The 16,256-nt window shown below is 40.8% G+C and overlaps 1 protein-coding gene across 2 annotated transcripts in view; it reads right to left on the bottom strand.

Moving 5' to 3' along the window:
- The window catches only part of IRF2 (interferon regulatory factor 2), a 30,316-nt gene extending 15,115 nt beyond the window's left edge, over positions 1-15,201 (bottom strand). The window contains exons 1-6 of one of the 2 annotated variants that reach the window (XM_085311378.1): positions 14,971-15,201; positions 11,582-11,707; positions 10,528-10,635; positions 4,660-4,759; positions 3,866-4,042; positions 1,250-1,296 (exon numbers count right to left, since the gene is read on the bottom strand). In XM_085311378.1, coding sequence (XP_085167504.1) covers positions 1,250-1,296; positions 3,866-4,042; positions 4,660-4,759; positions 10,528-10,614 — 411 coding nt within the window. In that variant the 5' untranslated portion in view covers positions 10,615-10,635; positions 11,582-11,707; positions 14,971-15,201. Of the gene's footprint in view, positions 1-1,249; positions 1,297-3,865; positions 4,043-4,659; positions 4,760-10,527; positions 10,636-11,581; positions 12,189-14,970 lie in introns of those variants that run through there. The other variant, XM_085311377.1, reaches the window with a different exon arrangement.
- Positions 15,202-16,256: the final 1,055 nt, after the last annotated feature.

The following is a 16,256-nucleotide window of genomic DNA, read 5'->3' as shown; positions in this document are numbered from 1 at the left end:
TCAAGCACCTCTATGGCTTTTCAGGTATTTAATACTTTGACTAAAGAAAGAATTATGAAAGAGGGAACAGCAACGTGCTGCTCCCAGCTTTGAAAAGCATCATCAGCTGCCCTGCTCTGACAATCAGAATTTACTAGCTCCCTCAGAGTGCAGGTTATGATCAGAGTCAGATTATAACAAACAACTGTGGCGACAAAATCAAGATATGATGGTTAAAGTGGTTCCTTAAAGTCAATTTAAAATTACAGACAAATAAAGCAGTATTCTGATATACAATTATACAAGTCACGATTACCAGAAGAGTTTCTTCCTTCCAAATCCAACTTTAATAAAGTATTTTTTCCAAAAATGGCCTCAGCGGTCATCTGGCCCAGACTACCTGCTAGCCACAGCACGCAATGCTTTGCGGGCTGCATCACACAGACTTGGGAACCACAGTCCTTGACAAGCAAATAGCAGAGGACTGAGCTTTTGTTCTGTTACATACACTGCTACATGCTACCATGTATAGCAYGTACTGCGGATTCAGCAACCAAATCCCGGATTTTAGTGACAGACCCAAGTACACAAACTTTATTGAAGCTTGAAAGTCTGAAAGTTTTACAATTTACTCTTTGAAAAAGCTGAAGTAAGTCCCAGTCCTGCCACTATTAAATATGACCATCTGCAAGAGGCCCTCAGCAGAACTGCCACAGCTAGGAAATGCCATGCTTTGTAGGATGTGCGAATGTGAGTTTGGGTCCATGCTCTGAATAGGCAGAAATCTCAAATACTGACTGACGAGATTTACGACCAAGTTATTCTAACTGACAAAATACAAGAAGAACATGCAGCTCTGACAGAACTTTCCCCTTTGCCTAAACGAAAATGAATTTCCAATGCACTACGAACACAAATTAATTGCTCCAAAAGGTAGTTCCATTGTTCAGAAGCATTCCTTCCGTAATTACTTCATTTCTACTTACACAGACAAACAAACGGCAAATGTATTGCCAAGGCTGCCAGTTTTCCAACCTCCAGGCATTGCAACACAAGGGCTGTGTCAGCTGATGACGTCAGTCACGGCTGCAATAGGCTTCACGTTTTTTTTTTTTTTTTAAAAATCGAACATCCAATGTAAGCTACTTAAGGAAACCACAAGCATGGGAGATTTGCAAATATCCACCATAAAATATTGTTGAGTCTATTAAAAAATTTTGCAACGGATTGTTTTCACAAGCTCTCACATGATTAAACCATCAGTTCTTACCTTAATTTGTTTGAATTTGTCATCCTTCTCGGACTTTGTTTTTTTTCCTGCAACAACAGAAAGAAGATTTCTTACAGTCTTCTGTACAATGAGATATCCTTCACTTCTTCTATATGCACTAAGAAATAGCACAATGTACCTTAACATGGCAGCATCTCATAGGAAAAGGAGAAGTCATTTTGCTTAATTTTAAACCTACTTTAAGGCCTGGGCAGTCAAAAATTCATCTTGAATATTTTGGCTTTGTGTGTCATTTTAAAAGGGCTACAAAAAAGGAGCACTGATAGGACTGGTGGAAGCAGTTTCAGTCAGAAAATAAGATGAAGAAAYTGGACCTCAGAGTGACAAACTAAGAGATGAAACCTGAAAAGGAGAAGGAAGGGGGAAAAAATACTCCTAATGAAAAAAATCAAAATATATGTCTCATCACATTTGAGAGATGCTCTCATTGTAATTAAAGGAAAAGGGAGATCTTTGATTTAACATGTAAAAAGAGATCACAGTTATTTTCAACAATTTTTTTTAAATAGTTGTGACCTGGGGTGGAGGGGGGGAGTACATATTATAATTCATGCAAAATGGCTTATGCAACCAGGCTGGATTTGAGAATTCAGGGGAAAAAAAAAMCAAAAAACAACAAACCCCCCACACACATATGGCCCTCACAAAACCTTGTGCTTCTTGGCAGGCCTCGACATTGCTGCCCCTGCTCCGACCTGAGCAGGTCCTGCCATGGAAGCTGAGACCAGCTGATGCAAGCTGAGCTCTTCCCACTGTGCAGATACGCTCCACGCATTTTCCCCATCCCTACTACAAGGTAGCACCATGAATTAGAAATATTTGCAGTCAAATTCTTTTGCTCTCACTCATACATAAACTTAGGCAKGCGGCATGCAGAAAGGATGAGGGAGAATATATACAAGGCCCCAAATATGCCACAGATAAACAGCAACTAGACTTGCTGCAGAATCCTCTCCCTCTACAACTCCAGAATCCCAGCTTTCATTCTCAACTTTTCTAGTTCTTACAGCTATGAGAGGGATTGACCACAATGAAATAGAATATGGTTTAGGGAAATAYGTCTGAATCTACAAAACACACCATAGATAGAAATCAGAAACAGTTTTAAAGCAAAATTTTTCTCTTTTTTCCAGATTGCTCTTCCTTTCATAGCCTAGTTCTGCCCCATAAATGCTAGAGTTCCTTATCTTCATTTCCAAGCACATTTACTTAAGATATTCCTTTCAGATCTGAGTTTAAGAAAACAACAAATTGAGCTATGGGTGAAATGAATCAGATTTTACAGCAAATCATGCATTTGGACTGCAAATTGTCTTTTCATCCAAAACCCCTAGGCACTGCGGTCTACAGGAGTAAGTCAATGTTTCTAACTCATAAGCAACCAAATATTCACAGGATTCACCTAGTGGTTGGGTCCTCTCCTGGCACGTGGGAGACTTAATCACTAAACTGAAGTTGGGGATTTAAACACAAATCTTTCCTGCTTTACCAAGTATTGAGCAAACACAACAGTCCTTTTCGCTCATTCTTCGTGGTCTAGTTTATTTCTTTAACTCAAGAAATGGTTTCATGGTTTAATCTTCTGAACAGAGATATAGCCCCAAAATGTCAAACTGGGGAGTTTGTTACTTGTACAGAAAACCAGGGTGCTGAATTTGTGCTCCCAACTCCACATGACAGCTTCATCCCTATATTCTTCTACAGAATCAGGTTTTCCACATTTGCTGTTCAGCTACATCAGTATCTGCCAAAGCCATGCTTAAATGTGCATTGCTCCCAATCAGTTCAAAAACACGAGTTTATTTCCACCCTTGTCTGAAAACAGACGGCAGTATGCCTGCCTCCAGATTCTGAATGAGCTTTACCTTGTTAAAATAAAATACAGTGAGTTCTAAGCCCCCCTAATCTGTGTCCTTGACTGAAGGGGTGCAGTAGTAAATGAGACCCACTTCTCCCATGAGAGCTAAGGAATAGGCAGATATGGCTCTACGTTGTCCTTGTTCATTAGGATACCTCATGGGGACTGTGATTTTGGAAGTGCTACCACACTCAAATGTAAAGAAGCTCTTCTCCATGGTATTCTCAGCTTCCTGAACACGTGCTTTAATTCAGTACTCACATTAACACCTCTTTCAGAAAAAAAATTCTCCTGATTCAGGTTAAGGGTGTTTGTCCCACAATAATTTTTCATCTGTTTACACTGTACTGCTGTCACATATTAAACCCTGGCCATTTTGCAGCATTTGCTTGGAGCCCCAGAACTGAAACAAGCTATGTACCTGGAAATGAGATCTAACTGCACCACCACTGGCTTTAATAGAACTAAGACAATTTACACGAGACCATCAATTTGGGGAGATCATATCTTGTTGATCATCTCTTGAAGTATCTTGTTCTGTTAATGGAACATACTCTGTTTTTCACAAAGAAGTTTTGAACCTCGGGTAAATGTCTGGATAAAACCATCTGACATTGCAGCAGCTGAAGGAAAACTGGCACATTTTGCAAACCTCAGTATCCTCRGTAGTTTTTGCCGACAAAATCATTAACAATGTACCCAAAACCATTTGGATATTCACAAGCTCTCTTGTCTACCTTTTTTGGACGGTCTTTCAGATAACGGCAACATCCGGTACACCCTGAAGGCATTGTTTCCTTTCTTTATACTTTTGTCCTTCACTTCTTCTATATCAGGCAAAGAGTTCATAGCACATCGGAAATTTGCCTTCCATGTTTTTGGATCAGGTTTATCTACTCCTGACTGGTAYTTTCCTAAGCAAGAAAAGAAAGTTAAATACATATGATGTATAATTGAAAACCTAAGGCAAATTAATAACTACATGAGTTAACTTCAAGGTATTAGTCTTCAGTTCTTAAGACAAGCATTCAAACAATAGTTTAGGTTGCAAGAGAAAATGAATGCTGTGATTTCATTCTCCTGCACATTTTTAGAACATGATTAACAGCTTCTGCTCAAGAAAGACCTAGGGCACTGCAGATCAGCTGCAACTCTACAACAGCACGGAAAAGCTTGCACAGCATTTACTTTTATTATGTCTGGTTCAAATCCATAGAAACACATAAAGAGCCTAAGGGTCCAAGTCTACAAAGCACTGAGCATGCTCTACTCTTGGCAATTTTGAATCCAATCTTGTTAACGTTTAAATCAATTATGTTTTACTGTGTTCCTCAATGCAAATGAGTTATGGTCCCTCAATAAAGCTGGAGAGTACAGACCTTGAAAGAAGCACTTAACCTCCCACAGATTTGGAAACTTAAATTCACTCTCTGTGTTACTAAAAGCAAGGATATGAAAGAAAGAAAGAAAAAGTATCTTTAGAAGGGAAAAACAAAGTGAAGTCTGTCCTGAAAACAGAGAGTTCCAATACCTGTGTGAATTGCCCAGTTTCTAAATAAAGGAGCATCTTTTTCAACATCCCACCCATGTCTTGCAGCATGCATCCAGGGAATCTGAAAAATCTTCTTCTCCTAGAAGGGAAAACAAACAGGAAATGCCAACACTGACTGACTTGAGGGATTTTCTGATGACTTTAAGTCACTTATTTAAAAACACACTTCCCGCATCTGCAAGTGTTTTGCTTCCTTCTAACAGTGCTGCTGTCACTGAACTCAATAGGAAAACATCCACTGGCATCCAAGGCAGAATACAACTCTAAGCATATGAAACATCAGATGCCCCTTCATGGACTATGCGGCTGGCAGCTTTCCAAACTGACACATGGACAAAACATGAAGTGCTACACATTTCTCAACATTCAAATGAAAGCTGGTTTTGGCAGCACAGACACTTCTATGATTAGAAAAATCAAATATGAAAATAAACAACCATAGGAACAGAGCTAATTCAAGGGATTTAGAATTCAGCCAGTAAAATACTAGCATAGTGAAGGAAAAGGATCTCTGAAATTAAAAAGCCAAGTAACTAGCTCACCTGAACGAATCAAATACAGATATCTTTTGAGTGAAGATAAAAGGCACAGAACTCCCTCTGCAGGGATGGGTTTAAAGGTAGATGAACTTAGCTTAGAAACTTCGGGACAAGCTCTGAAATTACTGAAAAGTGGATTTAAAACAACTCAAAGGAAGATTTTTTCCACACAACAGGTAGTTAAATCAAGGCATGCTATATGTGGTGGAAGTATAAACTGGTTCAGAAGGTGATCAGAAACTCATGGAATATAATCCGCTGGTGACTATTAAAGATGACAGTTTTGAGATGCAACTCCAGCTCAGGGAGCCCAGTGGTTTCCAGAGCTCAAACAGTACAGGAGGGGAAAAAATCCTAGTACACCTGTTGTATTTCTTATACTCCTTCCATAAGCATTTTGCACAGGCCATCATGAAAGATGGGCTACTGGACCAGATAGATCCTGGGTCAGATGTGTTTTACATCATACAACACAGGAATTAATTCCTATGTACGGACCTAAAGGGTTACCTAAGAACACATTGTATTAATTTCTACAAAGCCATGTAAAATGCATTTGTTCTGCAGCCTTGGTTTTTCTTCCTTCTTGAGAAGGGGATATATCTTATCTGACTTCAAATGCAAGCAACTTGCTCTGTAAATATTACCATAATTTGTCTAGATTTCTTTTACTGACAGCAAGAGAAAAGCACTTTAAGGATACAACACATTCCTTTCTGAGGCAGCCACCTGAACRCTGTCAACTGAACCACATCCCAAAAATGCCTATTTCTCTCCATTGACTACAAAGGACTCCAGTTAGGCAGCTCTCATTTCAGCATCTGTACTGTAGATGTCTAAGGTCACGTGAGATAAATCCTGTGCTCTTTCACCTTCCTTCAACAACCGCTGTTCTTCCTTGTCTGTCTGGTTAATATTTCACTAAATGCCAAGGTTGGTTTTATTTCCCTTCCTTTCTCTGTGATCTTTTCTTTCTTGGGCCTGCATTTTGCGTCATCCTTCAGCTCTTTTCTTCAATCTTTTCTGTCATTTACATTCACTTATTTAGAACTGCATTATTCACTTCTCACTTCCCCTCCTCTTTTCTTTAATTTGGTAAAAGCATAGATTTAATGTGTTCCTCCCCATTCCCTCCCACACTCTCACCTTCATTCTTCCTTACTCTATTCCCATCACTTCTTTCATGTCCCTTCTGCCTCTTCAATCTTCCTCCTCTATACACTTGATCATCCTACAGAGATCTCTCCTCTTTCCCCAAGCAGAAGTTGTGTAAAGGAAAAGCTGTTCTGTAGTCCACAGTACTACTATATTCATTAGAGCTAGGATAAACTTAATTGCCTCTACTCTCCTAAAGCCTATGAGGGTGGAACAGAGCTCCATAGAAAACAATTTCTATCAACCAGAACTTCAAGAGCTGAACAGATTAAAAAGTCTTCTCATAGGCTTGAACCATCCTACACAATGCTACAGAGGCTATACTATTGTTTTGTATTCTGCATGATAGTTCAAAAAGTCCTATAGGAACTTCCAAACTGAATAAGACTTACAGATATATCAGGTTTAGCACTCTGTCATGGTCAACAGTACTCAATGCTTCAAAGGAAAGTGCCAGGACCTTTTCAATAGCAGTTTAAATGTCTTTTTATTACAGAGTTCTCCCTAATTCCAAACGTCTTGAAGCACAAGGATTTATAGCAAATTATAATATAAATAAAAATTGTAGTATCTGCCTATAATATATAAATAATTGCATATACATAAAARCTACAGATTTTGTCATCAGCTATACAAATATCGAATCTCTCCAAAATCCCACAAGACCGCTGACTGCAATATCACCATATGKCCATGAACTCCACAGCCTAAATATGTGTTCTGTTCTAGTTTACCTAGATTCTTTTTATTTAACAAATTACTTCTGAATTTCACCAAAAGCTCTTCTCGGCAAGTGACTTCACTTATCTGTACTAAAACAAAAAACACACATTATCAAACATTTACCCATATCCTTCTTGGGTCTGTGCTTACTAATAATGGCATTAATAGGAAAAGGCTTGTCACTGCTCTTCCTTAGACTCGGCTACACCTACAGAGCCCTATWTCAGTTCCTCCATCCTCACTCAGGAATCACTGCTGCAACCCACAGAGCGGTTTTGGTGAATCACTGAACTTGATGCCACCTTGTGACAGCCAGGATCTGCCCCAGGTCAAACTAATAGAATAGCCTGGGAAGAGTCTCCTTGCTGTCCTACTATCAGAAAGCGCTTCCTGTCCTTACCACCGCTGTATTTTCAATACATCACTGAATCCTTTAATCAACAACCTCCTACAACACGAGGAGTCTCTTCCCTCTCTGGCCTTGTAGAAGCATCTCCATGCCTCAGCAGCCTTCCGTAACCGGCTGTGAACCCCCTATGTCAACTTTCTTGATCCCAACAGAACAAACTGAGGAACCTCAATTTATGTGCAGGCTGCATTTTGCCACTGTTGTTTTCTAAACTATTCCTCCTACATCCTGGCTCTGGCTGTTGTTTTGTCTGCTACCGAGTAAAGCTTTCCCTGCATTTTCCAGAATGCCTGGCTCCTTTCAAACCCTGAAGTTTAAGATTTTCCATTAAGTTCTGTGCAGCTGTCCATACTGGAAGTGATGATTTCCCATTTGTTTTAAGAATACTGCAAGATATAGAACAGCAGTAGACCTGTTCAACCATATGCTGCCTTGTATAGCACTTTATCACCAGGCATTTGTGCAGAAGTCTGTATTTCTTTGAAGAATCATACTCACTTAAAGTCAAAAAGCACAACCCACAAAACTAGTGCAGCAAAACAGGAATTGCTACCAGATTCCAGTGGGGACATCAAAAGGAAAAGGTGTCACATTCTTAGAAGCAAGCAGGAAGAGGAAAACAATATTGAACACTTGCAATTCTAACACTGCAAAATCTTCCAAGTAGGAGAGTGAGCGAGACACACTAGCAATAAAGTCATAGGACAAATTTTAAGCAGTGACATCGTCTTGATGGTAATAGTCCAATGAGATCAACTGAAAGTAGAGGACAAGATTAGGTAAGTCAGCTGTTACCTGACTCGTCATTTTAACTGAGAGGTTTAATTCCTCCCTCCTGTATAGRAAAATCCCCAAGAAAAAAAATCCCCAAGAAAAGACAGCCCATGAGCAACCCAGAATATTACTTCCTGAAGTATTTATTTCTTCAAAAGTCATGTACAAAAATGACATTCTCTTTCTAAGCTGACACACATTTCTTTTTACTGTGAACTGATTTATGCCAAGCTCTGATTTAAAAATACAAGTCCTGAAATCCTCCTACTTTCACAGTTAGTTCTGCATGTACACAAAGCTATGATGCACATGATACTTTCTCATAGATTCCATGCATGGCCTTGTTTATAATCAGGACTTACAGTAAAAATAGAAATATTTTTGGTTTAATGATTCATTACTGGAACAAATCTTTAAACATTTTTAARCAGAAGCACTCAGAAATGAAATTAGCTAGCTGAGCACAAAGGCAGCTCAGACGGGTTGTCAAATCTGAGGATGAGAGTAGGGAATCGGTTTAATTAACCTCAATGCAGGCCATTTGTCCTGGCATCSTCCCTCTGGTAGGAGCCGGGTCTTTGTTTCAGCAAATCCAATTTCAAAATACAGTATTTGTAAGACAAGTATTGGTCAATATAAAGTAGGCTAACTAAGGACAAAACTAAGCTCTTGCATGCAAGAAGTTCATGCCAGAAGGACCAGGCAGAAACTGCTGTATCAACATGATCAAGATAGTGGTAAACATTACATGACATGGTATGCCTTGCAAAAAGCCTTTACATGCTGGTGGGCTGAACTTGAAGAATGAATCCCTTAGCATAGTGGCAACCTTTTCACACTGCAGAGCAAAGGAAGCAAGTACGTTTCTGCAGTGTACTGAAAAAGGTTAAGTGAGAGTAATCTACAAAAAAGGACAATTAATTTAACAGTAAGACTAAATCTTACTGTTATTAAGATACTGTGTCCTGTCAGGCACAGAGAGACTCTTTCAGAATCAAACAGAAATGCCCAGGGAAGGACACCAGCGATGGGCTGTCAGCAGGAGAGAACTGACACAGAGGTAGAGATAGCAAAGAAGAAGAATCCGAAGGGACCCAAATGTGGTATTCAAATTACAAAGACAACAGTTAAAACCAGGCTCTTCCTCCTTTTTAACTGTGACCCTGTTATGCAAGAACAAAGACCTACTCAAATTCACAGGGCAGCTAACTTGGGAATGGATAAAGCAATATTTATTTACCCAGTCACAGCATGTGAGAGTCACTGATGCAGGGAGTTCCTGAGAAACAAAATGCGTAGCTGAAATTTAAAGGGCTCCTGATAATTTTATAGCCAYTAAATATTCTAGCTTGGAAAGCTGAAATGGAAGACATCTTAACGTCATTCCTCAGATCTGAAAATGATCACCTGAGCATCACAAATACTAGAGGAGAGAAGATACTAGACTAACTGGACTAGTGTCTTATCCAGACTGGTTATTCCTATGGTTCTGCACTTACTTTTGTACATTTCTTCCATTTCAATAATAGTGTTTTGTAGCTAAAACTGATTCATTCTTTTTAGTGCGGTGAATTCATCTCTTGTATACTGTAGAGTACACACAAGATTTCTTGGGTTTATTACTGTTCAAAGTCTCAAATACACTCTGTTTTATTGAGCCAATTAAAAAAAAAAAAGATCTAATTAATGCTGACATTTTGAGYCAACGCTTATGCTCTCTGTGTGTCTAACACTCTCAGTAAGAGTTCCAGACAAGGACTATTAGGTTTGGAAAAAGGAAAGTTATCCTGTTTTCTCCAAGCTCAACTGCTTTGAGACGTATCAGAAAATTCACAGGTGACTGAAAGAGGAGAACATCTCTTTTGACTCAGAGGTTAATGAAAAATATACTATTATACCTCAGAAGGGCATTCGTTCAAATCCTTCTGACACTACTTGGTGATCAATTTGTTCCCAGCTTAAAATCCTAACGGAGTCTTCAGAACAGTTGTTCTAACAAACAAAGAGCTGGAGGAGGAAAAATGCTTTCAAATAAGCCACAAATCTAACAGGCAAATATAAAGAGCTTCAAATCTGGAAGGTAAGGCCAGAAGAACAGGTTCAGCAGGAAGCATGCAGCTTTGTCCTTCTTTCCCACATTGCCCCTTTGAAAATCAGAAACACTGATTTACTTAACCCAAACTCAGACCCTACTACAGAGTATCCCCGTTACAAACACATGCTCACACGTCGGTGTGCGGACCTTACCTTATTTAGCCATTTCAGCCCTGGTATTGTGTTAGAATTTATTTGTTCTTCCAGCCATGGGCGCATCCGCATTCTTTCGACAGGCATCGTTACCTGCGTTAGAAGGAGCTGAAGATAACAGGAGACAACATTACTTGTTTTCTAGGCACAACTGCAGTTCCCCCACCTCAGCCCAGAAGACAGACAGACGTACCTATTGAAGATTTGCAGCTGTGTAATAACCACACACATAATACTGACTTTGACTTTGCGGGGAGCCTCCCACAAGAGCAACTGAGATAATGAAGTGCTATCATAGAAAATGGTCTTCTGGTATACTTCTATTGGTAAACCCTTTTAACTGAAGACTCACCAAAATGGCAAAAGTTCTTCTGCTGACAGAGGCAGCTTACCAGAGGCACAAAGGAAATCAACTTAGCTCCTAAGGAGACCTCTTTTGGCCCATGCACTTGCATTTGCACAGGAGGGGGTTTTTTGCCAAGTAAAAAAAATGGTTAAAAAAAAACATGCAAGAGACATCACAATACCTGCTAAAATACTGTACCTACTAACTACAGTGTCTTCAAATGGCTGTTTCTGTCTCATGAACTTGACTAAGATTATGAAAAGTATATTTTACGTTACAGTAATTTATGAGACAACTTTGGTTCTGGCTGAGTAGGAGTGCCCTCCTCAGCCTTCTCTGATCAATCCAATCACTGGGTTTTTTAGCTACTGTTTTACATTTCGATACTGCTTAGTTAGGAAGTAAGTGGTCTACAGCCACCTCAGCTGCACCAGGACACGTTATATTATTCAGTTACGACTCAGACTAACTTCTGTCTCTCTCTCTCACACACAGACACGTGACCCTGATGCCATTTCCCTGTGTAGACCTGTAAATTATTGACATTAGAGTCCAAAGTCTTGAACCTGAGATAGGTTAATGTTTTTAAAATTTTCTATCCCAGGCACCTCTTTGAAAGTGCCAACCACTACTATGTGCAGATCAAAGCACACATTAAACTCCTGTTAGGCAGCCTGCAATGAGTCACTTCCACATTCAAGTACTTGCATTTAGGCTTCTTCTTCTCTCCCCACTACACCAGGTTCGGCTCCTTCCTCTCTCCTTTGTTCTTTACATCTGCGCTCTCTGCATCATTCTGCACTTCTCTGCTCTGCTATTCTTGTCACCTTTGATCTTAAAAAAAAAAGAGAAAGAAAAAAACAGACTAGGCACATATTTGAGAGCACACAGCAATGACACAAATGTAAATGGGTTCGTTCTTTCTTCCTATGGGAGCAGAGGCTTCAGACAGACTAACAACTAGGCAGTACCAAGCCCACACCCAGCGCCAGAGGAAGAAAAGTGTTCGAAGTTTCCTCTCATTGCTCTGAGGATAAGTATTTCCTGAAACTAATAGGGAATTAAAACCTGAGTACAACAATAACGCTCTTTGGTATATTCAGAGAATTTAACAGCAATTGCGCTCAATTTCTCAGCAAGCACATTGGCATTTTCCTTATCACTGTGTGAAGCTGGTCGCTAGAGTTTCAGCCTCAACCTTTTCCATGGTTACCCCCTCCAATGACTAAGAATTTCTATAATAGCTTAGAAAACAGTTGTGACTTCGCGGGTCCCTTTCAGATGAGGTTCAGATACGAGAAAGTAAACCTGACAATAGCTGAACCCTTGTGCAAAGCCCCAGTGCATGTGAGCCCCACGAGCAAAGCTGTTCTCTGAGTCACGGCGAAGCAGGCTCCGCTCTTCCCTAGAAACCCTGTAAGTGCTGGCTGCCTTTTCTCAATCACTCAGTACCATCACCTCCTCCTAGAAGCAGGTCAAAGCTGGAAAATGCAAATGGCAATGTACTCAAAACAAAAGTAAATTTCTATTCATCTGTCAAGGAAGAGGCACGTACAAGCAACTATCATTTTAGATTCGTTTCTTCCTATAATTTCTTTAAACACATGTGCACTTTGACACAGCTCCTGGAAACACCATGTATAATCATTAGAATTCAACATGTGAGTGCTCCTACTTCGCAATGGGACATGTCTTGTTTTCTGGCTAATGAGCCTCTAAGACACAATTTCAAGCCTACTTGAATGAACTACTTAGCCAAGAGGCGAAAAAGTAATCTTTAAAGTAGTAGCGACAAATCCCGCTTGGGGCAGTCAACTAGGGGAAGAAGTAAAAGCTGCCTCTGTGAAAAAACACTGTGTTGTGAGGTGAGAAAGCTGCCAGCATCGCTATTGCAAGGAAACAGAAATGGCGAGAGGCAGAGCTGCCTCTTCCCACCATGTCCCCAGGGCTACGCCAGCTGTTCCCTGCAGATGCTGCCATGCTCACCTCCTTCTCAGCAGCATCCAAGTCTTCTTGGATTAGCCTGCTGCTATCGGCATACCCCTTCGCATCCATCACCCACACCAAATCAAACCAATCAGAAGCAATCAGCCAAGAGGTCTGGTTTGTGAGAGAGGAAGAGTGCGGCTCTAAAGACCTGTTTATTTGAAAGTAAAACCAAACTCAACTAAAAATAACCCTTAACAATGTCCAGCTGGAGGGAACTGTGGGCATCTTCTGGAGAAACATTTTTCACAGAGGAGTGAACATAGCACACTCCTGTCCAGTTAGAAGGYACCCTGTGCTCCTCTAAGCCCACGTGCTGCAGCAAACAACGCCTAGTGTCTTCAGAAGACACTCTCAGACCCTTCCTCTGCAGGACAGTACTGACCACACAGGCACTAAAACATACTACGTTTTTTGACAGCTGCATGTCCACGGCTCCTTTGCAACCAAAAATACTGAGTCAATTGTAGCTAGTAATTGCCTGAGTGAAATGAAGGTGCCACATCTCCCCTTCAGATCTGTCAAATGCATGTTTTATTGTATAGTAAGATGCACCAAGTTCTGCACTGCCTTGAAAGTAGCGTCTGTCAGTCTGTATCTCAACATTGTCTTCCAGTAAGTACAACATAGAATTAGGAGAGTTAATGTACCTCATTAAAAACAATTACATGGAAGAAAAAGTGTGTAAGAGTTAAATTTCCACTGGTTCCTCTCTGAGTTAGGGCCAGTGTGATGCTGTTATATAAATTATTCAGGATGTGCAACACAGTTAACAAACACAGTATTAAGATTTATAGTCTCAAACAGGGCCATAAAACAGTTCTCCTCTTTCAACATATCACCCCGGGGAGGGCTTGCACAGTAAAACCCTGTGGCTTAAGGGAAGGGAGGAGGGAAACCTCTGAGGAGTATCCCTGGCCAAAATGCACGGGGCAAGCAGACTCCTAATGTCTCAGATTTGAATTCCCCTCTTTCCTCTGAGGCTTTCCTAGATCAATAGGGGCTAATGGATGCACTTGAGAGTCTTATTCTGGTAGTTCCTTTCCATGCTGCTTTGTTGTTTTAACTTTTTCTGTTAGCTTCATATGGCAGAATCTACAGTCATCAGTGAGTAATGGGACAACCACTTTGTGCCATTAAAAGTAGTTTGTAAAGAGTTTGTAAAGACCTCTGAAATCCTCCAAAAGAGACAGCAAAGGCATGCAAAGTACCACTGGCCAGCACTTAACACCAAGTTAGCTTCACCCTACACCAGAACGCATGAATTGTAAAACACACATACAAAGCCAGAAACCAAGGTAAGCCATACAAAACACTAGGCATGCCAAGTTCCTTCACTTCAGCTTCTTGCTAGTGTTTACCCAGCAGAAAGGTGAAAAGCAAAAATAGCTGACCCTTTCCAGAATGAAACATTAACATTTATAACCTTAAGCAGGCCTATAAAGCAGAGAGCACCCATACACCTATCTCTTATTTCTGTTCAACATTAACTTTGTACTTCCCACTCAGATCTACAGCCAAGGGCCCAAAGATATGTTTAGGTGCCTGTGTATTTTGTATAGAGAAAACAGGCTCCTACTCATATTTTCAGAGCTGCCAAGGCATCCAGTTCCCACTGGCTTCCTCTTCAAACTAACTGGCCCTAGGTACCCATCCTTTGGCCTAAGCAGACCTCACCAGAAGCCTTTGCAGTAGCCACCTCTGTTAACCTGAACCTTAGCACCCAGGTTAATGAAGAAAAACAACCTACTTGGAACGGTCTTCCTCTGTCTCAGGAGAGCACTGGTAAAGTTGAGACCGTGCCCGGAGATGCCTGGGCTGGACGGGGAGACCAGGCTATCTGGGGCTGCACATGGACAGCAGAGCTCCAGCTGCGCTAGCAGTGAAGCAGCTCCTCTTCCTCCACTCCCCCTCCACCCTTTGGGCCTATCCCAATTTTGCAGCATGTTAACACTACTCTTTGCACAGGAAGCTTTGTGCACAAGTCAGGGAACTCATCAGGCTCAGCAACTACACATCCTTCTGTAAGTGTTGTGTTGTTGTGTTGTGGTTTCTTTTTCTTTTTTTTTCCTTTTTTTTTTTTTTTTTTGAATCCAGATCAGTTCTCTCACCTGGTTCAAAGCCTTGTGAGAGAGGAGTATGGAAGCAGGAATGAGCAGCTGGAGGGAAAAGGCAGGAACTCCTTAATCCAAAACTACTAATGAAGTCTCCCTGTCTTTAATTCACAGCTTCAAACTTGGACTGTATTGACCTCTAGCATATCTTTGGAGAGAGCACAAGAAAACACTTATCACTCCCAGAGACACATGATGAAATCAAACTTTCTGGCATTATGCTGAAAATACTTTTCATTTGTTTTTTCTTCTGGTTTATAATTATCCCATGGTGAGGGGAGGGGAATAATAATCACCAAGAAATACAAGCAACTGCTAATGCAGATGGGACTAAGAAAGCATTTTTCTATCCTACAACAAAAGAAGGACTCATTCAGATGTGAAAGTAGGGTTATCTACTGGGAATTAATTTTATGAACACTTGCCATTCTTAACAAGACATCCAATCAAAAACCCACAATTTTTGACTATATGCCTTGGAAATATATTAAGGCTGATAGCTCTGAGGATATAATTTCCTCTTTCTTGCTCATTGCTGTCATCCATCTCTTTCTTAAAGGGGGCTGGAGTCAGGGGCTGTTGTCTTCTCTGTGATGATGGCTTAAACTAAGATATTAATAAAATGATTCCCAAAGAAGCGGTTGAGCATGCAAGACATTAACCTCAGCTCAGTGGCATCTGCTTGCAAGAAGAAGACAGAGGGAGAGAGGCATCCAGCCTTGTTGGGCTGCACCGCTGGCATGGGGCTGTGGGGTGGGAGGCAGTGAGGACCCCAGGCCAGGGAGACACAGGGGCTTGCAGGGCCTCCCTGAAATGGATGCTTTCAAGGGCCACAAGGGCATTGGCAAGGAGGCCAAGTCCATGCAACAAGGGTGGTCTAGGGGATGCTATGGCACCACAGTTTGTGAACTGATTATTTTGCCCATTTTTGAAGGTTTATTTATCATACTAGTCATGTTAGCTCTGCAATCGGCTCAGTTCTTTTGTTGCAACCAGATACCAGAAAAACGTGGTGGAATCTACTCCCTGACAAGCTATAAACTGTCTTAATCCTGCAGACGTGACTCAGAGGAAAAGTGTTGTGGAAGAAAGACAGCCCAAGATTTCCTGAAGGCAGGCCAGCATAACCCAGTTGTACACTCAGAAGCCTGGTGGAGGCCAGTCAGGAACATAGCTTCTGCTACCATATGTTGCATTTAAAAATGAACTTTCTATACTAAAACCATGACAACAGCTGGTTATGGTTAAGTGTACAAAGATTCAACTTCCTAAGAGAGATATAA

This window comes from Rhea americana, unplaced genomic scaffold (assembly GCF_003343005.1).
Source record: "Rhea americana isolate MKP2758 unplaced genomic scaffold, rheAme1 scaffold_34, whole genome shotgun sequence".
Lineage (NCBI taxonomy): Eukaryota > Metazoa > Chordata > Aves > Rheiformes > Rheidae > Rhea > Rhea americana.
The sequence above is the reverse complement of the archived record's forward strand: the minus strand, read 5'-3'. Positions and strand labels throughout refer to the sequence as shown.